The sequence below is a fragment of the Puma concolor genome, chromosome E1 (genome assembly GCF_028749965.1).
Source record: "Puma concolor isolate L17-30 chromosome E1, mPumCon1.1.hap2, whole genome shotgun sequence".
Classification (NCBI taxonomy): Eukaryota; Metazoa; Chordata; class Mammalia; order Carnivora; family Felidae; genus Puma; species Puma concolor.
The window spans coordinates 5,032,338-5,058,324 of record NC_141680.1 but is presented as its reverse complement, the minus strand read 5'-3'; the positions used below and the strand labels follow the sequence as shown (position 1 = coordinate 5,058,324).

Here is a 25,987-nt window from a genome sequence, read left to right as displayed (position 1 = left end):
GGAAATACTTCTAATTATATCCAAACATCTTTAATATGAGGGGAATTATGCTTGGAGACCTTCATTGCCAAAAACGTGTTTTGCCAAATATGTTTTAAGAAAGAGGAGGAGGCTACGTGTTTTCCATATTTGACCCTATAAAAGTACCCTTGGAATGAGTTGGCTCGTCTTTCCTCATAAAGCTTCAAGGTAAGTGTGTGTGAGGACAGGGCTCTGTCTGGAGACGGTAAGGGATACTTGGCCGCCCTCATACATGCCACACATCCCGGTTTCCCTGCCCCTGGCAGCCCTTCCAGTAAGGCACCTACTTACTCCGTGGCAATTTTAATTAGATGTTTCAGTGTCCCCAGTCATTTCCTGATTCTCGCCTAACAATTATGCTATTATTGGGAACCGTTAGAATTTAATCAGAAGAAATTTGTTCTTTCTCTTACAGTTCTGACCCACTTCAAGGTTGCATCTCTAAGGTAAGATACTGATTTTTTTTTCTTATTCCTCACAGGAGGCAAGAAATCTTCTGAAGGTGGTTGGAGAGTGCTCGGGGGGTTATAAATTGAAAGCATTTTCATTTCATGGCTGATCATGCTTCCCTTGAAAAAATTCTGAAGGGGACTTTAGAAACTGGTTCTCATTAATTTATAGCCTCTGCAATATATGAAAATGCTTTCTTAGAGTCTTGAGAAGTTTTATACACAGTTTTTTTCTATTACCAGCACTGCAGTCTGTCTTTTAAATAACTGAGTTACAACATGTAATACAACATTTTGGTGTTATTATTCATTTATAGAGAAAATGTAAATTTCCTATACTACAGCTTTGCCTCAACATCATATAATATAAAAAAACCATGAGAGACTATCTGAATGAACTGAATCCTTGCCTTGGAAAAGTGGCTTAAACATGTATGTTGTTTCACAGTCCATAAAATGGAAATTAAAAAAGAAAGATATGTAAATGACTGAGCATTTTCAGCAAGACAAAGCATTTTGTGTTACCCAAATCCCTGCAGCTTGAATGGGAAAGCATGGGAAACCTTATACAAGTGCTTTGAGTCTTTCTGGAAAAATATCTTTATGATTATAAAATAAATTACCTATGATCACTATCATTATCTATCACTACTATCTATCACTACCTACTATCACTATCATTAAGCACAGGATTAATGAATGTTAGTTAAAGTGGCAAGAGACAGATCTTGGAAAGGAAATTTTGTGAAAGTTTTCTGAGATTCTCAATAATAAAGCAAGAAAACAGATAATAATACTTTAGAATTAGTCTTTCAGAAATACTAAAGACAGGTGAAGAAGCCAAATTTGTCAAAATTACGGTATGGGAACAAGAAAACATTGATGTAAAATAAGAATTTTTTTTAAACAAAACAACGCAAAGCAAAGCGCCCCCCCCCCCCCCCGCCCCCGTTTCTGCTTTCCTTGATTTAGGTAGTCTTTGTGAGTCTATAATGAATCCAAATCTGTAATGAAAAGGTTTTCACTATGTACAAAATAGTTCCTAGAATTTTAGCAACAGAAATCCATTGTGCTGCAAATTCACAAAGCCAGCTTTGAGCCCTTGCATGTATCCCGTATGTGTTCTAAGAGGCGTGAAGGATGCTGTAGAAGGAAAAGCACTCCCTGCCTGCAAGGTGCTTATAATCCAGTTGGAAGAGTGCTCTCAGCGAAAGAGCTGGAGGAAACCCTGCCAGAGCCTAGCTCTGTGCCCTGTATAAGCCAGTCACAGGCAACTTAACAGAAATGGATGTGTATACAGATGAAACAGAAAGCAGCTACCAGGTCATACAGCAGGTGAGCCAGAGCCAGAAACCACAGTCTCTTTCCAAATGCTTGACTAAGTTAAGTACCTATCAGTGCTGGCACAAAACACAAACACCCATATTTCATCTCTAGCCAAACCTGGTCACACTCTACGCAATGTTAAGTGAATACAGAATGTTTTCTTTTTCTAAACGTGAAATATGTAATATCTGAATGTCTATAATACTTTTCCTTTCTTTCCCAGGCAGGGTCTTCGACTGGGCTGCCGCCAATAACCTGCAGCCATGAGTTCCGACGCCGAGATGGCCGTTTTTGGGGAGGCAGCTCCGTACCTCCGAAAGTCTGAAAAGGAGCGCATTGAGGCCCAGAATAAGCCTTTTGATGCCAAGACATCAGTCTTTGTGGCGGACCCTAAAGAGTCCTTCGTGAAAGCAACAGTGCAAAGCAGGGAAGGGGGGAAGGTGACGGCCAAGACTGAAGGAGGGGCGGTGAGTAAAGTGTCTGAGATGATGAGATGGTGCAGCACCTGGGGCAAGGTGAGCTGACACTTTTTGACCTGGCCTCTCTTATTTGACTTGCCAGACTGTAACCGTGAAAGAGGACCAAGTCTACCCCATGAACCCTCCCAAATACGACAAGATCGAGGACATGGCCATGATGACGCACCTGCACGAGCCTGCCGTGCTGTACAACCTCAAAGAGCGTTACGCGGCCTGGATGATCTATGTGAGTTCATTCTCATGGCCTTTCTGCTTGTGCAGGCAGTTAATATTTTTGAAAAACAGCAGATTATTAAGGTCCCCATGAAATGATTATATTCCTTCTTTCCCCCTTTTTGGTACAGACCTACTCAGGCCTGTTCTGTGTCACCGTCAACCCCTATAAGTGGTTGCCAGTGTACAATGCAGAGGTGGTGACGGCCTACCGAGGCAAGAAGCGCCAGGAGGCCCCGCCCCACATCTTCTCCATCTCCGACAACGCCTATCAGTTCATGCTGACGGGTGAGTGGCTCAAGTGTTTCTCATACAAATTACTTTACCCCCTAGAGTCACAACGTGTTAAAGCTAAAAAGATCTTTGGAAATAATCTAATCCACCCCCCTGGTTGTACAGAAGAGGCAATTAAAACACAGAGAGTTACATGCCGTCAAAGCTGGAACTAAAACCTAGCTCTCCAGACTCCCACTCCGTGATTTTCCCAGGCCACACTACCGCTCCACCTTGATTCAGCTGCATTTGCTTGCAGTCTCCTTCTTGGGAATACATAATTTATTGTATAGATGTAAATAATAAGAGTTAAGATTCAGTAACAACTGAATCACACTGTCTGAATAGAAATGAAAAACACACGTTCGTTCAGTCCTTTTGTGCTTAAGTTTCTTGCTGACCACAAACCTGATGCTTTTAGGAGTATTGTTGTCTCTCAAGTCATCAGAGACCATCTCAGAGAAGATGCCCTCTCTTTGAATGAAGATGGTGTTTGGGGGCTACACACACATGAACAGATGCTGTGTCCCCCACTTTAAAAGGATTTTGTGCTCCTCATCTGATCTTTCTTCGACCCGATGCCATACTTTGGGGCAGGCTGATGAGAATCTGGGGTGCAGTCTGTGGCCATAAGGCAAAAAATTTTTTTTTTCTTTGTGAGGCCAATTAATTCATTTAGAAACAACACCTCAACCTTGGCTTGATGAACTATTTAAACGTACCGAACTATAGTCCAAACCCTTAGTAGATTACCCACTTTTCAGAAAGTTTCATGCACTGACCAGCAGACAGCATGCTACCGGAATCCACAGCTGACAACTAGACAGTGTCTGGCTTTGGAAAGTATTGCTCTTTGTCTTAAACCAGGACATGTTTATTGTCACAGCTTAAGGAATTCAAGATATAACAGCATTCTATGTTTCTCCTCAACTTAAGAGGTTTAAGAATAATGTCATACATAGCTTTACAATAATGTATTTAAAAACTCCATTTAAAGTGAGACACTCAACACCACAGGTCCGTCCCCATAGAAAGTTTTGTTTGTGTAACTTGTATATATGCTGATTGCCTGCTGTTTTTCTTCTAGATCGGGAGAATCAGTCCATCTTAATCACGTATGTATTACTATCCTGGGACTCACTGGCAGTTTATTTGCACTGGGAAAAAGACACCAAAAAAGAAAAAAAAAAATAGTTAATGCTCCCATACTGAGGCAATGGCTGATCAGCCTGGAAATAGATACTGTTTATAGCTTGTTGGAGGGCTTAGACTACCTCAGAATATAAAATAACAATGCCCCAAATTTTGTCATTTGCTAGTCCAGTCTTAAAGGCTGCACAGAACTTTCCTGAGAGTATAAAATGATGGTATAAAATCCTGTCTCTGGGCATGGAAGGGAATAACATACCACCTCCTGAACAGTTGAGCCGTTTGGGAATGTTACCAGTAGCTCATTTTTAAGGCCTCCTTGAGAGATGTCCAGTCCTTCAAAGACTTAACCTAAGTCATGTCTTTAATCTAAGGAGACTGAAGAACACAAAATTGTTTCATAGAGTTTTTTTTACTAACAGTTTCACTTCCCACATAGTTGTGGGTGGTTGCCCTTTGGCTCCCTCAACCCCAGGCCACCTAGAAGAGAGCCTGGCACATTTTAAGCCCTCAAGAAGTATGTGTTAGGTGATTAATGGATGGATTTCTCTACTTCTTATCAGTGGAGAGCAACAGAAATAATATGAACTGACAAAGACATAAAAAGATCGATGCATAAGGTAGTAAATGCTGCTAGTGGAAGCACTTTCGTTCGTCACAGAGGTTAATTCCTCACATATGTTTGGTCTCTGTTTGGCAGCGGAGAATCCGGGGCGGGGAAGACCGTGAACACCAAGCGTGTCATCCAGTACTTTGCAACAATTGCAGTCACTGGGGAGAAGAAGAAGGAGGAAGTTACTTCGGGCAAAATGCAGGTGGGTCTGGGGTCAGACTCAAGATGTCAGGGCTCTCAGGAAGTCTGGAGCCCCGGAGGTGAGGACCGTGCTTGCCTTTGCAGGGGACTCTGGAAGATCAAATCATCAGCGCCAACCCCCTACTGGAGGCCTTTGGCAACGCCAAGACCGTGAGGAACGACAACTCCTCTCGCTTTGTGAGTCTCTCAGTCACAGAAAGCTCTTCTCAGCCCTTAAGTGCCCGAGAAAGCATGCCTGAATTATCGTTGCAGTCTCCTCTTTCTCGTGCGCTTCAAGTCTGGTATATAACATCATCATTTTTACTTGCAAGGGTAAATTCATCAGGATCCACTTCGGTACCACGGGAAAACTGGCTTCTGCTGATATTGAAACATGTGAGTAACAGGACCTCCTCAACAGAATCCAAGAATGACAACTGATGGTTTGGAGGAACATTTTGCAGCTCCTGCTGAGCCTGGAGCCTGTGAAACACCAGTCTGCTGCCAAACATGCCCATGGTTAATGCCAGTCTTACCCATAGCCCACAGTGTGCTTTATCCTCAGTCATGAGCTAATGATTCCATAAGAACTGCCGGGAGCCGTTGGGCTTGTCTGAAATAATCCAGCCTCAGAATGAATTTCAACTTTTTCTAGGAAAACACTAACATGAGGGTAAATGAGTTGCCTACTGAGCCTTGATAAATGTTGCTCTTAATGGTCTATTTTAAAGTGAGAAGAGACCCTGGGGAGACAGGGGTTCTTGAGAATCAATTATACTCCAAATGTCAAGGATCTTCTGCATGAGAAATGTCTATATCCTGGGCCAGGCAGGCTTTAGTTTCTTTCCAGAGGTGCTAAGAATAACTGCAATGGTGTTTGCAGAGGCACAATATGTGGTACCTCGGGGGGACATTCCGTGGAAATCTCAAGGGGCCAGTGAGAAGTAGCTAATGACCCCAAGTTCCAAAATCACTCCAGCAACTTTGTAATTTTTCTGCCCTGACCAATGTCTACTTTCCACTGCAGATCTTCTGGAGAAGTCTAGAGTTACTTTCCAGCTGAAGGCAGAAAGAAGCTACCACATTTTTTATCAGATCATGTCTAACAAGAAGCCAGACCTAATTGGTAAGAAAGAGCTTAAGTTTATACGCTAGACGTTAATCATTTATTAACAACTTCTAATGTAAAATGTATACCCTGACTTCTGTGTACCCAGAAATGCTCCTGATCACCACCAACCCTTATGACTATGCCTTCGTCAGTCAAGGGGAGATCACAGTCCCCAGCATTGATGACCAAGAGGAGCTGATGGCCACAGATGTAAGTTACATATGCAGGGTTGTTTTTGTTTTTTTTAATCCATTATGTATGGGAATGAAAATAACACCCCTCTCTGGGTGTGGTTAAAGATAAGGTATAAATTCTCCTCAATAAGTTAGTGTCTTCTGTCCTTTTGTCTTCTCATTTTTCCTGGTAGAGTGCCATCGAAATCCTGGGCTTCACCTCTGATGAAAGAGTCTCCATCTACAAGCTCACGGGGGCTGTGATGCATTATGGGAACATGAAGTTCAAGCAGAAGCAGCGTGAGGAGCAGGCCGAGCCAGATGGCACCGAAGGTAACAGAGACGAAAAGCCCACTCCATATTCATGTTTCCTTTACAGCTGAGCTTCTGATGGATGTATGCAAATTTACCCCCATACAGACTTTCTATAAAATGATTCACTCATCACTCTGTTCCTATGAATTGTGGGGCCCACAGTAGGTCACACAGGATGCCTGAATTGTGTCTTTACAGTTGCTGACAAGGCAGCCTATCTCCAGAGTCTGAACTCTGCTGACCTGCTCAAAGCCCTCTGCTACCCCAGGGTCAAGGTCGGCAACGAGTACGTCACCAAAGGCCAGACTGTGCAGCAGGTAAGTGAACGGCCTCAATGAATCACACACATCCCCAGCCTTCTCAACACGTCTTTAGTAACGCCAACAATCATTACTCTGTCCACGAAGGTATACAACGCAGTGGGCGCCCTGGCCAAGGCCGTCTACGAGAAGATGTTCCTGTGGATGGTCACCCGCATCAACCAGCAGCTGGACACCAAGCAGCCCAGACAGTACTTCATCGGGGTCCTGGACATCGCCGGCTTTGAGATCTTTGATGTGAGTTGTTGGAATAAGCGGCCCTGTTAAGGCCCCTCCGCTTCGTGTCTGCTCTGCCGAATTCCCCCTGGGTTTCCCAAACTCACTTGAGCTCTTTGGTGTTTGAAACGCCCTAGTTCAACAGCCTGGAGCAGCTGTGCATCAACTTCACCAACGAGAAGCTGCAACAGTTCTTCAACCACCACATGTTCGTGCTGGAGCAGGAGGAGTACAAGAAGGAGGGCATCGAGTGGGAGTTCATCGACTTTGGGATGGACCTGGCTGCCTGCATCGAGCTCATCGAGAAGGTTCGTATGACTTTTCAGGTCACAGAGTATACTGCTGAATAGTATTTAAGTGAGAATCTTAAAATATTGCTACTGGTAAACAAAATCAGGAAAACTCCTTCTTTTGCTAACTCCAAGGTAGATATCCTGGTAAAAGGAGAGTGAATATTTTCTTTAACGTACGGAACTCTACATTTCCCAATGGTTTGCAATGCTGGCCTCATATTTAAAGCCATCTTTCCTTATAAAAGAGCACTAGATAGAGTATTTTGTACTTATTATCACTTCGTCATCCTTAGATTCATTATTACTGGTAACTGAAATGCCAATTTCTAGTACTTAAAAGCAGAGGCTCTCAAAGTTCGGTTTAAGACTCACCACAAGTACTTAATAAAATTGCACATTACCCTTGGAAAAACTTTTTGGTCAGTGTGGATGGGGGCCTTGGAACCTGAATTTTCATCAAGTGATTCTGATGCAACCAGTTTTTGAGTCACACTGGGAGAAATACGGCTGTAAAGCCTTGGGGCGAGACACAAACTCCACAAGAGCATGCCCTTCAATCATCTCCCTCACCATCACATCCCAGAGCCCAGCACAGCATCTGGATCTCTAGAGGCACTTGATACATATTTGCTAACTTAACGACTTCTGGCCCAAGGAATAAGTCTTCATTAGTTGTAAGAAATTAAAAGATGAATTTACTCAAATAGGATCATGATGTTACATATTATTTCTATAAGCAGACAAAATTCAAACGGCATCTGTTTCTTTTTCTACTCTCAGCCTATGGGAATCTTCTCCATCCTAGAGGAGGAGTGCATGTTCCCCAAGGCTACAGACACCTCCTTCAAGAACAAGCTGTATGAGCAGCATCTTGGAAAGTCCGCCAACTTCCAGAAGCCCAAGCCTGCCAAAGGCAAGACCGAGGCCCACTTCTCGCTGGTGCACTACGCCGGCACCGTGGACTACAACATTGCCGGCTGGCTGGACAAGAACAAGGACCCCCTGAATGACACCGTGGTCGGGCTGTACCAGAAGTCTGCAATGAAGACTCTGGCTCTCCTCTTCACTGGGGGAGCAGGTGCTGAAGCAGGTAACTTGCAACAGAAGTCATCTTTCATTTAATGTATAAAACATACACTGAGAAAGCCTGTCTTATGATTTGCTTGTGCTCTCTCTACCCCCCTTAGAGGCTGGTGGTGGGAAGAAAGGCGGCAAGAAGAAGGGTTCTTCTTTCCAGACTGTGTCTGCTCTCTTCAGGGTACAAACATCCTTTGCTCTCTCTTATTTGACTTAAGAACTTCAATTTTATTGTATCTGTGGGGCAAGGGGAGTAATCTTGCAAGGATTCCAGAACTGAATGTGACTCAAAGATCTAGGTCAGTTGGTGGTGGTAGAATGGAGTCTCAGAGGGTCTGGGGTAGTTTGGAAGAGACACTTCACTGTGTAGGAGACAAGGTGTCAGAAGGGATGACAGTGAATTGCAGAAGTCAGTATCAGATAACAAAATTAAATCTGAAGGCCAGGAAATAAAGTCATTTGACATTTAAAAGGTCCTATTGGGATAGGACTAAGCAAAACGAGATTTTTTGGAGTATGTGGGAGCCTCCAAATGATGCACGTGCCTAGGTATATATTGGCACAGAACTGAATAGAGTGGATTTTGAAAGCCAAAGACAGAAGAACAGTGTTGGGAATTGGAGGCTGATTCTAAACGAAGGGTATAAAACAGATGTGATAAAAAATAGCTCTTGAAGGAAAATTTGCTTTTCTTTGGACAATCCCATCTGTAACAATGAAAGCTTTAGTTATCTGGAAAAACAAACAAACAAACAAACAAACAAACAAACAAACAGGATTTCCAGATATTGGAACCCTTCTCACAGTTGGTAACATGGCTGTTGGTTTTCTGCCAATTCCCAGAGTGAAGCACTAAAAGGCCACTTTCTGCGGAATGAGCAGGAGGACATAGCTCTGTAATTAGGAAAAGGAATAGGAATGTGATAGAGAAGCAGATACAATTGAAAGTAGGGTAAATAAAGAAATGACAGATTTGGAATAAGACACTGAATTACTTGTAACGTCAGATCACATATCCAGGTGAAACAGTATGGGTAGGGTATTTCCCTACATTTAGAATATCATATTAAATCTACAACACATGCTAGGAGATTCAAAAGCAATGAACAACCACCTCAACAACTTGTAGACAAATATGTTTATAAGGCACAAAAACAGGAAAGGGAAGGACTTTTTGGGAATGTGGAAATTCCAGAAAGAACTCTTTGCAAATTCAAATTAGGATACCATTCGTTAGAATTGAAGCAATGTCACGGTCGTCACAGTGATTATGTCTGTAAATATGAATGCATGAAAAGAGCACACTTTCAAACCAAATATTCATTAATTCCACAGGAGAATCTGAATAAGCTGATGACTAATCTGAGGAGCACTCACCCCCACTTTGTACGCTGCATCATCCCCAATGAAACCAAAACCCCCGGTAAGACACTTCTGACATCCAGACAAGTGCCAGTGTGTTTGCTTTAGACCATGAAATAAGGCATGTGTATCCTTCCCTTTAGGGGCCATGGAGCATGAACTTGTCCTGCACCAGCTGAGGTGTAACGGAGTGCTGGAAGGCATCCGCATCTGCAGGAAGGGATTCCCCAGCAGAATCCTTTATGCAGACTTCAAACAGAGGTCAGATTTTCTCACTTCAAATTATCTCAAGAGGTTCTTTTATTTATTTCAACTCTTTTGATTGAAATAAAAATCCTTTATACGTTCTATTATAATTGAGGAGAAGAGAAACACACTTAACAGACTCTGTATTGATCATTTGGTATGCTGATATGCCAAAAGTTTGACACCTTTTGAATATGCAGAGAATAAAGACGTAGATATGATTTCTTGTTTTGTTTGTTAGACTACCCAAAAGTTACATCATTTCTAAAATAAGGCAAGAAGATTTGTTATTGGTGACAATAGCTGTATCATTTATTTGTTTGGCCTAAACAGATACAAGGTATTAAATGCAAGTGCAATCCCTGAAGGGCAGTTCATTGACAGCAAGAAGGCTTCTGAGAAGCTCCTTGCGTCCATCGACATTGACCACACCCAGTATAAATTTGGTCACACCAAGGTAATGGTCTCTAAAGCCCACCCGATGCTATCCGTGTCCCTTTGAAGTTTATGTACAGTTTCTGATCTGCATATCCTCCCCCCACACAGGTCTTTTTCAAAGCTGGTCTTCTGGGGCTTCTAGAGGAGATGCGAGACGAGAAGCTGGCCCAGCTGATTACCCGAACCCAGGCCAGGTGCAGAGGCTTCTTGGCCAGAGTGGAGTACCAGAGGATGGTGGAGAGAAGGTATTAACAGAGATATTTTACTGAGCCCCAGCAGCCAAGGCCTTTTCACTCTGCTTCCTGTGAGAACCTGACATGGAACATTTCTGCTTCTGTCACAGAGAGTCTATCTTCTGCATCCAGTACAACATCCGCGCCTTCATGAACGTCAAGCACTGGCCCTGGATGAAGCTGTATTTCAAGATCAAGCCCCTCCTCAAGAGCGCTGAGACCGAGAAGGAGATGGCCAACATGAAGGAAGAATTTGAGAAGACCAAGGAAGAGCTGGCGAAGTCAGAGGCAAAAAGGAAAGAGCTGGAAGAGAAAATGGTTGCTCTGATGCAAGAGAAAAATGACCTGCAACTCCAGGTCCAAGCTGTGAGTATCAGAACCCATTTGTTTAGCACCCAATCTGATGTGAAAATTTCAGCTCAGTAATTGCTAGAGAAAGGTCTAGATTCCACCTAAGGGACTATCAATCTTTCCTAACTCACAACTCCATAGAAGATCCACACAATCCCATACACAACATTACTAGAAAGCATTGCAGTAGGATTCTTTGCTGTTTAAAAGGAAAAAGAAAAGCATTTTCCCTTTCCCCCTAGTGTTTTTCCTAGCAGAATGTGGTCAAAAAATGAGGTGATCTTTGCTCCCCAAGATTCTCCCTACTGAGAAGAGCAAATTAGACCAGTGAAAAGAACAATAATCACAGTGAAGAGGGAGGACACATCATGATGAAAATACATCCACTTGAAACCAGTATTCTGGCAACTTCCCTGACAGTTCTATCTTTAGAAACTCTCCAGTACCTGAAAGAGTAGGATCATGACCAGGATAATGGGAACACTTTCTATAGACAGTGTCAGTTTTTATCCAAAGCATGAGAGACAGGGTTGACATTCTTGCTTGATGTCCCAATAAACACCCAGAAGACCTGGAAGAAATGTTTGATCAAACACCACTGCTTAACCCACTTTGTGACGCAAATGACCAGATTGCTACCGAGACCCACTACCTGAGTACTGAGAGTTGTCCTACAGTCCTCTGAGCTCAGAAGAACATCTACTTTGGTCCAGTTGGACATACAGGTTTAGGGCCTTTCACTAGAAGATGTAAAGAAAGATGAACTGTCTGTACCTACCTGGGTTGGCACTGTGACTTTGAACAGTTTTTCCAAAATGACAAGAGGCTCATCACACCTTCGAGAACCGGGTGCTAACTGCAAGGTATACCTCAGTTTCCAATCATACTCCTCTCCTCTGAGAATAGTATGACCTCTTTCCAACATCATTCTGTCAAGTCTCCACATTTAATAAATACGGAATAATGTTCCAAGCACCAGGGATACAACTTGAAGTAAGAGGCATGGCCCCTGCTCCCACAGAGTTTCTATTCTAACTTATGAGAAACCCACCTGGTACTTCTTTAAGCACCACTTCTGAACATTTTTAGTGCCTCCTATTTCTTCCATGTGTTTCCTTTGATTCCCAGCTACTCTGTCACTGTAAGACATCTTCCCTTTAAGTCACTTTCCTGGTATTACCCCTCCCTCTAGCAACCTGCTGGATACCTGACCATTTTGTCTGTTTTTTACACACTAAACTTTTCTGGAAATAAATACTAAAGAAAGAAAGGAGACTTATCTGAAATTATATACCAACACATTAAATATAGGTCATGATTAGGGGAACAAGAAGTTTTCCTGGACCCTCTTAAAGTCCCTGGCTGGATCTGAAAATTAAAGCAACCAACATCAACTAACAGGAGAAAAGCATGCACATTTATTGAATTTTTACATGTACATGGGAGCCTTTGCAAGAGACTGAAGACCCAAAGAAGTAAGCAGAGCAGGAAGCTTATATATCTTTTAGACAGGCAATAAATTTGTAAAGATTTGACAGGACAAAGGGGTTTGAGTTAAGAGTAATAAATGGTGAAAAAGTAACTAAAAAGATAAGGGTTAGTTTAACAAGGTTTGTTTATACAGCTTTCTGGGCCCCCAATTCTCATCTCTGGTGATAAGAATGTCTTCTTTCCTACTAGTACAGGAAGGGTACTTTGACCTGTTTTACGGTGAGGGCAGGAGGTCAGAGTGGGTTTCCTGCATCTTCCATTTTCTCAAACTCCTTCAGTTTATGGTACACAATATGCCACGGTGCCATATTTTGGCATAGTATGTCCTGAACTGCATCATTAGCAAATAAAACTGTATCATAATTTCATCAGGAACCATGACTTAAATTCCTTAAATTAAAAAAAAAATCTGCAATGTCATAATAAGTGCCCAATTTCCTAGATGATGGGAAGTTTACAAAAAGTAACCTAAGGCTTTAAAACACAATTCACTTATATGATTTTGAAATATTAATAAAATCTGAAAATGTCCAAAGAACTACAATCTAAAAATGCCTATTATCCCTTTTCAGGAAGCAGACAGCTTGGCTGATGCAGAGGAAAGGTGCGATCAGCTGATCAAAACGAAAATCCAGCTGGAGGCCAAGATCAAGGAGGTGACTGAGAGAGCTGAGGATGAGGAGGAGATCAACGCCGAGCTGACGGCCAAGAAGAGGAAATTGGAGGATGAGTGTTCAGAGCTCAAGAAAGACATTGACGACCTTGAGCTGACCCTGGCCAAGGTTGAAAAGGAGAAGCATGCCACAGAGAACAAGGTATGAATTACATTCTGTTCTACCATATCGAGGTTCCGTCAGCCTAGTAAACCTGCTTTAGAGCAGATACCATTTCTTCTTTAATTTTTCAAGGTGAAAAACCTCACGGAAGAGATGGCAGGCCTGGACGAAACCATCGCTAAGCTGACCAAGGAGAAGAAGGCCCTCCAGGAGGCCCACCAGCAGACCCTGGATGACCTACAGGCAGAAGAGGACAAGGTCAACACGCTGACCAAAGCTAAAATCAAGCTTGAACAACAAGTGGATGATGTAAGCCTAAAATCATGTAAAAAAATTTTTTTTTAATTTTATAACAAACTAAGTAAACATGAGTTTGTATTCTTATGATGTAATGAGGACTTTTCAAAAGCTTCCAATGGATATGTGTATAGGACATTATCTTTGCTACAAGGTCTAAGATGGACACCCAAGAAGTCAAAAAAAAAAATCAATAAACAAAGTTGTTGGTAACAGACAATATACATAAAAAGACTCAGGGAAAAGGAAAGCTTGTGTTTACCAAAGAAATCTGTACAAACAAAAAATGGGTTTGGCCTGGGCTTGAAAAGCAAGAGGCCATGCAAAGAAATTGAGAGATGCTCCAAATGGGGAGCATAGCAATAGCAAAGAAGTAGTAAACATCCGTAAGATTCTCTCTCACAGGAAGAAAGGTTTCCAAATAAAGAATGTGGAAGGTGAATTCGGCTTTAAACATAGTCTGATACCAAATAGAGAACCCGCTATAAATGTGTGCATCAGGGAGGAAGTGACAAAAGTCATGGTTAGAAACACAGCTGTGGGGTCTGTGGGTGTGGTGAAGCACAGTCACAGTGGATTCCGGTGGGGAGATAAGGAAGGCATGCTGTCTCCCTGGCAGTTTACTGTAATGGTATGGTAATGAGGTACACTTCACCTTTCAAATGATGATTCCTGGGACTAAGTGAATAGTTATGAGAATGGAATAGGTGGGACAAATTTGCCTAATTCATGGAAAAATCAAAATAAGCTGCTGATTAGATAGGAGTTAAATGTCTACAAGTCAAACCTGGGATAAAAGATGGTAACATTTCAGGAACTATATTCATGCATTATTAACTTATAGCTTGAAGGATCCCTGGAACAAGAAAAGAAAATCCGCATGGACCTAGAAAGAGCCAAGAGGAAACTGGAGGGAGACCTAAAATTGGCCCAAGAATCCACAATGGATATTGAAAATGACAAGCAGCAACTCGATGAGAAACTCAAAAAGTAAGCAATGAGAACACGTCTATGGGGAAAGTGCTACTACTGTTTCTGTGACTGACATAAAGTGCCCCTTTGACAGGAAAGAGTTTGAAATGAGCAATCTGCAAAGCAAGATTGAAGACGAGCAGGCCCTCGCCATGCAGCTGCAGAAGAAGATCAAGGAGTTACAGGTGAGTCACAACCTCCACCTCGTCCGCGTATCACAGGAATCAAAACTGCCACGAGTTGCCATTAATGTTGGTGTGTCACCCTCAGGCCCGCATCGAGGAGCTGGAGGAGGAAATCGAGGCAGAGCGGGCCTCCCGGGCCAAAGCAGAGAAGCAGCGCTCCGACCTCTCCCGCGAACTGGAGGAGATCAGCGAGCGGCTGGAAGAAGCCGGCGGGGCCACTTCCGCCCAGATCGAGATGAACAAGAAGCGGGAGGCCGAGTTCCAGAAGATGCGCAGGGACCTGGAGGAGGCCACCCTGCAGCACGAAGCCACGGCGGCCACCCTGAGGAAGAAGCACGCGGACAGCGTGGCCGAGCTGGGGGAGCAGATAGACAACCTACAGAGGGTCAAGCAGAAGTTGGAGAAGGAGAAGAGCGAGTTGAAGATGGAGATCGACGACCTGGCCAGTAACATGGAGACTGTCTCCAAGGCCAAGGTACAACCATGGTTTAAGTCTTAAAGAGATTTCTGTGAGACAGGTGTGAGTGAGCCGGTCAAGAGTCCTTAGTAACTGGCAGCACAAGCAGGTGACTGGCGGGAGCGAGGGACACCCAGGGTGTGATGGCAAAGGGTCCACTCTTTGCTGTGAGAACAGCCACACCCAAAGAACATGTAGGGCGGAAAGTTCAGCTCTTCCAAATGAGAGCAACTCAACTATGCATTTGGGGTTTTTAAAAACACCTCACCTTGATTAGGCTTTTGTTTTTCCCCTTAAGCACAAATACATAAACTTGCTGCTCAAAAAAATCAAGTATCATTATTCTCATCTCAGAGATAAGCCACCTGATTTAAGACTTAAATTCCCAAAGCCATTTGCTGGTAGCACGTTTAGACTCTGTCATTCGTTACTCTTTCCACCACAACCCAAGGCCTCTGTAGTTTTTGTTTGCTTGTAAAGATATTTAATTCTCCAAATAAGGAAGTACCACCGTATGGAATGTGTGGATTATTGAAATTTTCTGTGGTCCAAATACTTGCTTGAGATGCCTTCTACCACTTTTTGATGCAGGGGAACCTGGAAAAGATGTGCCGCACTCTAGAAGACCAGGTGAGTGAACTTAAGACCAAGGAAGAGGAGCAGCAGCGGCTGATCAATGACCTGACAGCTCAGAGAGCGCGTCTGCAGACAGAATCAGGTGGGCCATTGACCAGTGTTGACCTTGAATGACAAATTTAGCTTGGATGCTTAATTTGCTGAAAACCTCTGCAATGACTTAATTGAGATCACATACTATCTGCCTGGGGGCCACCCACCACCACTCGTATGAACACATTACTGACCACTGGCACGGACTGCTTTCTTTTTTGTTGTAATTGCTGATTTCACTAAAGAGATCCAGGCTCTTTTGCTTGTTCACATTTTAAAGCAGATTTGACTTTAATCAAGTTACCAGATTTAAAGTGTATCTTCACAATATTTATTTTCATCTTTCAAAATGCTTGCCCAAGTTATTTATTACTCTATTACCCTCAATGGCCTGTGTAATGTAATCCACATTTTAAAAATGACAGACTATGGCAATGATGAGGTGGCTGTCCAAGAACGCTTACTCCACTCTTTTTCCTGAAGTCTGGCCAACTGCTGCTAGCTAGCACCATCATGCAGAGAAATAGTACTACAACCCACCCCCACCGGAGCCTTCAAGGGATGTTTGTAGTTTTGACTTCCCAAATTGGAGAGTCTGTGCATTAACCCCTTCCCCTAATTAACTTTTTACCAAAGTTTTACCAACTTTTTTACCAAAGTTCTACCTCCTCAAGCAAGAGGTTAACGAGATGGTAATTATTTTATGGGTTGTCTGGACTATTAAAGTGATAGGCAGATCAAAGTGTTGGAGAACCACTTTTTCTTATCCATTCAAATATTGTTCTTTCTAGAACAAAGTTCAAAGTGAGGCTTGTGTTATTGTCATGCAGGTAGTTAGTACACTTCATGCAGGAAGAAGAAAACCTGTATTCTCAAAGAATCTTAAGAATCTTTTCTAAGTTCCTTCTAGAATTTAGTGGTATGGAAAAAAGAGAAAGTTGTCATTCTTATTAAAGAGATAAAGCTTCCAGGTAACCAGTTCAAAAATGGAGCTGAAAGTCTTTCCTCCCTTTTTAATACAGCACAGCATGTTTTCTGAATTATGGTGCCTGAAGAGTTGGATTGGATTTAAATGCCATTTAGTCTAGGAACTGCTCAGGCCCCCTAAACCAATGAATTCTGGGGTGGAAGGGTATTTGATCATTTCTTAACATAAAAATGCTTCCAGGATTTTCTTCTGAACATCACTTCTACTGATGGAGGGAATCGGTCAAAGTCTCCTATTTTCCATACAATAAATTCTTTGTTTCAATCAACTTTCAGTGTAAGGTACACTAGTACAACACTACTGCCTTAGACAGGAAGCACTGGGATGTTTTGTTGCTTTGATTTACATTTCTTGTTGCATGTTTCTTGACCAATTTCTACTGTGATCAAATAATCTTAAATACCTTGCAAAATGTTTTGTGTTGCCTGTAAGTATGTAATCTGCCTCAAAGCTTTCCATACTTCTCATTCTCATATAGATTTTCTCATCAGAACTGAAGTGGAGGTTGGTGGCTTGCTGTAATCGATACTCTCCAAAGTGTTTCAAACTCAGCTCCCTTTCCCTGCTCCAGCTTTTAATTCAGAGCTCTGATTTCCAAAAGTAAGGCTGAGTTTTATCCATCTTGGTCTTAATAGGTGAATTCTCACGCCAGCTAGATGAAAAGGACTCGTTAGTTTCTCAGCTCTCAAGGGGCAAACAAGCATTCACACAACAGATTGAGGAACTAAAAAGGCAGCTTGAAGAGGAGATAAAGGTAAGCCCTACTTGTTGTTGTCACTATCCTTATTTTTGAGGTTATTTGTGGTTTTCTTACTTCCATAGATTTTCTTCTGGTGACCTCTAGGAGCCTAGAGACTAAATATCACTTTAAAGATATAAAATTAAGTCACTGATCTCTACGTTCTTAGGCCAAGAGTGCACTGGCCCACGCCCTGCAATCAGCCCGCCATGACTGTGACCTGCTGCGCGAACAGTATGAGGAGGAGCAGGAGGGCAAGGCTGAGCTGCAGAGGGCAATGTCCAAGGCCAACAGCGAGGTGGCCCAGTGGAGGACCAAATACGAGACGGATGCCATCCAGCGCACAGAGGAGCTGGAGGAGGCCAAGTATGTTCTAGACTTAGTTAAAATGGGAATATCCCTGTTAACCAAGTGCATCTGCTATAAGCACTATATGGGAAAATGTCCATTGCTCCAAAAACAAAATTTAAAAACAATGGAAAAAACACACATGAACGTAAACCAAAGCAAGACAAACAATCTGGCAGTGCGGGAAAAGAATTAAGCTAGAGGGCAAAAAGAGAAAGCAGGTGGTAAGGCAAGAGGAAGCTGAACGACTATTTTCAAAAGGGGGTATTTTGGGCATCATTCTATCTATAAAGGTGTAGACAGAGTAAGAGTTAACTGTATTGCCCTGTGCCTCTCCTTCCTCTCAGCCACTAATGGAAAAATTGTTCGAACATGTTAGGTATGTAAGGGAAAAATAACCAAGATTTCAAAGCATAGCTCGTCCTTCTGAGATGTAAAAACATGGCTATTTGTAGGGGAACAAAGACATATACTATTAAAGACTAAAAAGAAAACATAAATTCTGCAATAAGAAAGGAAATACATGGTTTCAAAAAGGACCAAATATTCAATGCAATCAACAGTTCGAGATGCAACTGTGAAGAGGGAGAATCTTGACAAGAAGAAATCTACTCATTCAGAAGGTTTCAGGAGGGAGCTAGTCGTTTATCCTGTGACTAGTGTACAACTATGTGGTTGGAATCATGTTTGGGTGGATTCCTTAGAAGAGATTTTCAGTGGAGCTCACAAAGCAAAATTGACATTGATTTGGAAAAGTTTATTTTTATTAAAGGATTAATGGAATGCCAGGAAAAATAAGGGAGGGACACAATTAGCCAAAATCAAGCATATTTGGTAATGAATTTGAATTCATTTGAATTCAATTCATCCAACATTTGAGTACTTAACATGTGTGACAGTCTTGCAAAGATTAGCAAGATACACACTCTACCTTCTGGAGATGAAAATTCAGTGGAGACAAGACATACAAACAGTAATTCAAGACAGATATTAATATTCTACAGAGAAGGAATAAACCAGTGACCTTAATGGGTAAAATGTTGGCTTGGGCTGATCACAGATGGCCTTAAAACCAGACTATGAAGTGTGGTGATGTTGAAATTTGGACTGTTGTCAGCATTTAGTTTGTAGGAGTGGGAATGAGTCAACACAGAACTAGGCCTACAAAACAAGCTTGAAGAGCAGACCGTTAGGAGTCTGGTTGTGGAAAGCACTCTTTTGTACCTACCTGGAAACTTCCAATTCTGCTGATGGCCTTCACTTCTATTGTCCTTATTTCACCTTTCAGGAAGAAGCTGGCCCAGCGTCTACAGGATGCCGAGGAGCACGTAGAAGCGGTGAACGCCAAATGTGCCTCCCTGGAGAAGACGAAGCAGCGGCTCCAGAATGAAGTGGAGGACCTGATGATCGATGTGGAGAGAACAAACGCGGCCTGCGCGGCCCTGGACAAGAAGCAGAGGAACTTCGACAAGGTACCTCGTGCTGCAGCCTCTGCCTTGGCATTCAACACGGGACCAAAGCCTGCTCCCTTCAGTGGCCTTATTCCAACTATCTGAGAGAGCTGTTCTCGGGAGCTGCTGCTCCATGGCAGGTGGCAGTGGGGGAGGACAAGTCCTGTGGTTTCTACTTTTTTCATTCATAACTACTTGTCAGTCCCAGGTCATCCCAACTCTGCCTGGCAGCTGCCAGAATAGATGGTTCTCATATCCCAACAAACTCTCTCCATTAAATTTCTTGACTGCCCTTTGCCCCTCAGATCCTGGCAGAATGGAAACAGAAGTATGAAGAAACTCATGCTGAACTTGAAGCTTCCCAAAAGGAGTCCCGCTCCCTTAGCACAGAGCTGTTCAAGATTAAGAATGCTTATGAGGAATCCTTAGACCAACTTGAAACCCTGAAGCGGGAAAATAAGAATTTGCAACGTGAGTACATTTTAATCTCCTTTAACAAAAGATTTGAAAAAATGTTTTCCTTCACTGAAAAAATTTTTTATATTTCTGTTCACCAACAGAGGAGATTTCTGACCTTACTGAGCAGATTGCAGAAGGAGGGAAACGTATCCATGAACTAGAAAAAGTAAAGAAGCAAATTGAACATGAAAAGTCTGAACTTCAGGCTGCTCTAGAGGAGGCAGAGGTAGACATTTTATCATACATTCTAAAAACAATTACAAGGGGAATTAGAGTCTATTGCATGTAAAATTGATGAAATTCTTGAATCAAGAGAAAAGAAAAGTAATTCTCACTCTGTGTACTACATATGAGGATGGAGACTTGACCATGCATGCAACTAACACACAGGTGTTAGTCAGAACTGTGTTAGACACCAAAGGAACAAAAACAAGTAAGTTAAGGTCCCTGCCCTCAAGGGAATGATCGAGCTGGGGAGACAGAAATATATAAAACCAACAACACATTGCAGAAATTTCTGTAACGAGGGAACAAAGATGTCTTATAGTAGCAAAAAAGTAAGAACTAATTCCTATTTCTAGAATACCATAAACTTCCATTCCCTAACGTCACCCCTTGCTGTCATTAAAGGCATCTCTTGAACACGAAGAGGGAAAGATCCTGCGCATCCAGCTGGAGTTGAACCAAGTCAAGTCTGAAATCGACAGGAAAATCGCTGAAAAGGATGAGGAAATTGACCAGCTGAAGAGAAACCACATCAGAGTCGTGGAGTCGATGCAGAGCACCCTGGATGCTGAGATCAGGAGCAGGAATGACGCCATCAGGCTCAAGAAGAAGATGGAGGGAGACCTCAATGAAATGGAAATCCAGCTGAACCACGCCAACCGCATGGCTGCAGAGGCCCTGAGGAACTACAGGAACACCCAGGGCATCCTCAAAGTAAGTGGGTTCGAAAGAGGGCCCCAAGGGGCTTGGGGAGACTGCAGCCCTGAGAACGAGGTGTCTCAACGATCGTTCATTCCACAGGACACCCAGCTGCACCTGGACGACGCGCTCCGGGGCCAGGAGGACCTGAAGGAGCAGCTGGCCATGGTGGAGCGCAGGGCCAACCTGCTGCAGGCTGAGATCGAGGAGCTGCGGGCGACCCTGGAGCAGACGGAGAGGAGCAGGAAAATCGCAGAACAGGAGCTCCTGGACGCCAGTGAGCGCGTCCAGCTCCTCCACACCCAAGTGAGTATAACAGAAGAGTGAAAAATACAAAGGAATGAAGATGAAATTTTTGCTCATATCGTAGCTTTATCTAAGAATGTACTCACAGTGTTTTATGGAGGATAACATTTAAAACATTTAATATTTGTGGGTTAGTAATATTTATCTGTACTGTGACATCCGAAGTTGATTGTCGTTCAAAAATATATTGTCATCTCAGATAACTCATTGAACAAGGAGGGATACTAATTACTTAATTAACTAGCCTGTGAGTTCATTAGACATCTGGCATCCCAACTTTGCTCTCATATACTAGATATTTCTAAATTTGTTATTTTAACAGAACACCAGCCTGATCAACACCAAGAAGAAGTTGGAGACAGACATCTCCCAGATCCAGGGAGAGATGGAAGACATTGTCCAGGAAGCCCGCAACGCAGAAGAGAAGGCCAAGAAGGCCATCACTGATGTGAGCAGAGGGCAACACGGTGGTGCTCAAACTTGAATCCTGATGCGCCAGCCCAGCTCTCAACCGGTTTTGTTTCACTGCTAACAGGCGGCCATGATGGCCGAGGAGCTGAAGAAGGAGCAGGACACCAGCGCCCACCTGGAGCGGATGAAGAAGAACCTGGAGCAGACGGTGAAGGACCTTCAGCACCGTCTGGACGAGGCTGAGCAGCTGGCCCTGAAGGGCGGGAAGAAGCAGATCCAGAAACTGGAGGCCAGGGTGGGTCTTCTGATGGCACATTTCCTCATTCCAATCCAGGGCCTTTTGAGGACCTAGTGCTGCTGGATGAGTGGGGCATACAGAGATGGAATGAGACACATTCCTTGCTGCCAAAGAGCTTTTAAGGGGACAATTAGACTAGGGCATGAAACCTAGATATAAAACAGAGTGAAAGAAGCACCACAGGTCATTTGAAGAAGCAGAAATCCGTTGAGTGAATGGATCGCAGTAAATGTCTTTAAAATGCCCACGTTTTTACAGGTACGCGAACTTGAAGGAGAAGTTGAAAGTGAACAGAAGCGCAATGTTGAAACTGTCAAGAGTCTACGCAAACATGAAAGAAGAGTAAAGGAACTCACTTACCAGGTAAGGAAAATGGCTTGTCTAGGTTTTCACCCTAGTTTGCAAGGGATCAAAAAGCAAATGTACAACAAAATGTCATGGTGTTTGTACTCTCAAGAGACTCACTCTTAAAAATATTATTTCAGACTGAGGAAGACCGCAAGAATGTGCTCAGGCTCCAAGATCTCGTGGACAAACTGCAAGCGAAGGTGAAAGCTTATAAGAGACAAGCTGAGGAAGCGGTGAGTTCCGAACCCCTTGGAGTGACTGAGCAGCCTCTGGTCTCAGATATGGCAGCACCAACTTCATTTAAGGGATGAAAGAAAAGGAGGGTATGGTGAGGAAGGATCAAAGGAAAATGGCCAATGACATTCTAAAGAATGAGAAGAAACCAACCACTCAAGGAGCCAGGGAAAATGGTTCCAGGGAAGGGCAAGAGCAACAAAATGCTTTTGAGTGGAAAAGAGTCTGGTTCAAGGAACAGAAAGAACCACGGAGAGAGCAGTAGAGAAGAGGCAGTAGAGTGAGGTAGGAAGCAGATCACAGGGTCTTCTAGGCCCTGGTAGGAAGTCTGGATTGTATTCCAAGTACAGTGGGACCCTGGGAAGCCACAGGAGGGTTCTGAACTGCTCAGTCATGCCTGGGCTTATACTCTTTAAAGTATATTTTGGCTACTTTGTGGAGAATGGACTGTTGGGTAACACAGGCAGTACAAGGAGACATTTTATGAGGCTTTCCAGGAGGTCCCATGGCTTGTGTTAGAATGGTGGTGGAGCAGACAGAGTGGAGAGACTCAAGACACATTCTGGAGGGAGAAACTACTGGATATGCTAAAAGGTCGCCCTTGTAGCATCAAAGGCAATTCATCCAGTCTGTGATTTGAATAACCAGGTGGATGGCACAGCAAGGACTAAAATGCGGAACTAAGAGAGGAACAGATTCACAGGGCAAGAAAGAAACAGGAATTCTGTTTTGGAAACACTGAAATACCACTGTATACATAAGTGAAGGTGACAAGTAAGCAGTTAAATATTAAGCCTGGAGCTCAGAAGGTCCCGCTTATGTTCAAACCACTGAGCTCAGAAGATCTTGGTTATGTTCAAATCAACAGATTCTTGGCACTCCACCTTATCTCACTTCTCCAGCCTATGATTTATCTTAAATAATAAATATTGCTGATTTCCTAAGTATTTAAGTATGGGTATATATATATATATATATATATATATATATATATATATACACACCTACTTATCACAAATTAGTTCCTCTGTCCATGAATGGTTTTCATTTTTCTGCTGACCTCTAAGGTCTGGGGCAGGGAGTGGGTGCGGTGGGGGGGGGGGGGGGGGGGGGGGTGGTGACAGAGAGACTTAACATGTCTCTCTGGCTCTTACTTTCCTCATCTATAAGAGGAAGATCTAAGGTTTTTTTCATGCTCTGTTATTTGGTGATTCTAAGTTTTATTAACTTCAAAATTTGAATGCCACATTATGGACAGCTGTCAATGAGCCTTTTAAAAAAGGACAATTACTAAAGACTAAACCCGAACTGGCCTTCCCAAACTCACTGATTATCTGTTCAAACATAATCAGAGACTACTCAAAACTATTTTAAGAAACAAGTTTTCTTTAATTTGTAAACTGCATTAAGTTGTAATAATTTATATTCAACGGGCAATAATTTATACTCCAGGCTATTAGCTCAGTATAACACAGGTGGTATACCTGCATTTTTAGAAGGTTTGGTTTCATTCACCAGACTCAGGGGGACAAAAAGTTTGGAAAACTGACATATTTAGTAATGGCTCTAAGATGTTTACATGTTAAAAAGGAGAACTTTTAGAAATCCTGGTGGCAAATGTCACCTGTCCCTCCTTGTTATCCATGAGTTCAAGAAGCATGCAAGGAAAATTAAAAATAAAAAATAAAATTAAAAAATTAAAAAAAAATTCAAGAGCATTTCTCTAGGTTTTTTTTTAAAAAAAGGTTTAGTAGAGTGAAGTCTTTTCAAGTAAAAAGAAATTTGAGACCCACTGACCTAAGAAACTAGAAATCCTGACCTTTTTTCCCTCCTAAATGCATTTCCATTCATTCTCAGGAGGAACAATCCAATGTCAACCTCTCCAAATTCCGCAAGCTCCAGCACGAGCTGGAGGAGGCCGAGGAACGGGCTGACATTGCCGAGTCCCAGGTCAACAAGCTGCGGGTAAAGAGCCGGGAGGTCCACACGAAAATCATAAGCGAAGAGTAATTCAACCAAATGCTGAAAAGTGACCAAAGAAATGCACAAAATGTGAACATCTTTGTCACTCTGTTTTCTACTCCGGATTTTTGCAGATAAAAAATTTATCCGCAAATAACTTGTGAGTCTCTCTTTCCACCCGCCCCCCACCGCCCCCGTGTCAATTAATCTTTTTCTGCATCAAGAAGAGAAGGAAAGAGATTTTGCTTATATCTTATGGAGAAGGATTTAGTCACCAAGAATAAAATAGGATAGGAACAGCCAGGCCAATCCGTGTTGGTAAATGCCCTAAACCCCCCTTGTCCCTGGGGAGGGGGGAGCAGGTGAAACTAGAGGTGGGCATTAGGTGTACACAACATGGAACATCTGATAAGTCTCACTTGGTAAAACATCAGCTAGCTATCAGAGAGGCTGATTTCTATTAACGAAGTAACTTATTTTCTGCATAAGATGGTAGGAAATTCTTGATCCCAAGATTGAGTAGAAATAAATTAAAACACTAATTAGCTACATAAAATAAGTGAAAATATAAAACGTTTGGATTAGACCCTCAACAATATTAATAATGCAAACTCTCCACTATAACTACGTGAACTATTAATTTGGGATTAGGGATTCCTTGAGAGAGAAATATTCTGTAGATTTTCTAGTCCTTTTTAAATATGAGAGATTTTTTTCTTTTTTGCCACTGCAATATGTTTAGTTATTTGTTTTCCTGAGCTCCTCCCTCGTTGTGAAACGAGAGTTAAGAATGAATATATTTGCAGTATTTGTGCTCATTCTGGAAAGTTCGGTATCTCTTACAAGGCGTTCTCCCAGTACTTCTGACAGCAGTGGAAGGCCAATTAATCTTTTTTTCAGTCAGTTCCCCCTTCTCATTATTTTCTCTCTGGCTTGCGACGCTGTGCCTTTCTACCATGCTGCAGCAATTGTCCTCATCATGATTAGAATTGGTATCACTACCAGGGAGCTACATGTGCGGGAGGTGGCATGGGCCTCCTCACCTCATTTTTAATAGACAAGGAGCAAGTAAAACAGCAAGTATCTTGTCGACCAGGAATGTAACAAAAGAACATACAAGAACCATACACCTCTTTTAAAAAAAATTTTTTTATTGTTTATTATTTTTGAGAGAGAGAGACAGAGAGCAATCAGGGAAGGGGCAGAGAGCGAGGGAAACACAGAATCCGAAGCAGGCTCCAGGCTCTGAGCTGTCAGCACAGAGCCTGATGTGGGGCTCGAACTCACAGACCGTGAGATCATAACCTGAGCTGTAGTCAGCCACCCAACCGACTGAGCCACCCAGGTGCCCCAAGAACCATACACCTATTTAAAAAGAACAATACCAGATTACTTTTTTTTTTTTTTTTTTTTTTAAACGATCTAGTCAGTTAAATTATCCGGCTGCACTCCTCTGGACCTCAGCTCCTGGGGGAAATCCCTCTGGGTTGATATGCACCTTCACTTTTTTTTTCTACTGAGCCTTAGAGACAAGTGTTCATCCTAATGCTGCATCCTGAGCTGTACTATAAATTAAAATCTACCCTTCCCTAATAGCAATGCTCCCCTGGAAGCTCTCCTAAGAGGTGACCTTTACTCTCTCAGGCTCTGAGAACTTAAGTTCTTAAGGAGCCCTGAGCTACAAGCAATATCCTGCCTCCATCCCCAGTGCTGCTCATCCTCTTGTAGAGAGTTCTTCCTTCTTTGAGATTCCTGCTGTTCTGCTTATCCCCCGCACCTGCTGCGGTCCTTGACTGACTTCCTTCAGTACGATTTTGGCCCTTCTTCTCTGATC

The 25,987-nt window shown here is 42.7% G+C and overlaps 1 protein-coding gene across 1 annotated transcript; it reads left to right on the top strand.

Moving 5' to 3' along the window:
• Window positions 1–76: 76 nt before the first annotated feature.
• Window positions 77–24,310, top strand: LOC112857032 (myosin-1). Its single transcript, XM_086686026.1, has 40 exons — window positions 77–189; window positions 437–467; window positions 2,020–2,263; window positions 2,358–2,501; window positions 2,620–2,776; window positions 3,849–3,876; window positions 4,611–4,725; window positions 4,809–4,901; window positions 5,036–5,099; window positions 5,731–5,829; window positions 5,921–6,024; window positions 6,182–6,320; window positions 6,501–6,619; window positions 6,710–6,859; window positions 6,976–7,146; window positions 7,912–8,221; window positions 8,319–8,389; window positions 9,544–9,631; window positions 9,714–9,831; window positions 10,150–10,273; window positions 10,363–10,499; window positions 10,598–10,853; window positions 12,902–13,144; window positions 13,238–13,414; window positions 14,247–14,392; window positions 14,469–14,559; window positions 14,645–15,034; window positions 15,608–15,734; window positions 17,309–17,427; window positions 17,582–17,778; window positions 19,049–19,232; window positions 19,517–19,682; window positions 19,772–19,896; window positions 20,301–20,609; window positions 20,697–20,900; window positions 21,223–21,348; window positions 21,436–21,606; window positions 21,868–21,972; window positions 22,095–22,190; window positions 24,049–24,310. The coding sequence occupies exons 3-40, from the start codon at window positions 2,060–2,062 to the stop codon at window positions 24,199–24,201; spliced, it is 5,820 nt and encodes a 1,939-aa protein (XP_086542152.1). The 5' UTR covers window positions 77–189; window positions 437–467; window positions 2,020–2,059; the 3' UTR covers window positions 24,202–24,310.
• Window positions 24,311–25,987: the final 1,677 nt, after the last annotated feature.

Bases quoted from the DNA above. Each gene is read 5' to 3' on its own strand.
- LOC112857032 (XM_086686026.1), top strand. From the start codon at position 2,060: ATGAGTTCCGACGCCGAGATGGCCGTTTTTGGGGAGGCAGCTCCGTAC. The intron at 5,830-5,920 runs GTAAGAAAGAGC...CTGTGTACCCAG, and splicing joins CAAGAAGCCAGACCTAATTG to AAATGCTCCTGATCACCACC. The intron at 20,610-20,696 runs GTAAGTGGGTTC...TTCATTCCACAG, and splicing joins ACACCCAGGGCATCCTCAAA to GACACCCAGCTGCACCTGGA.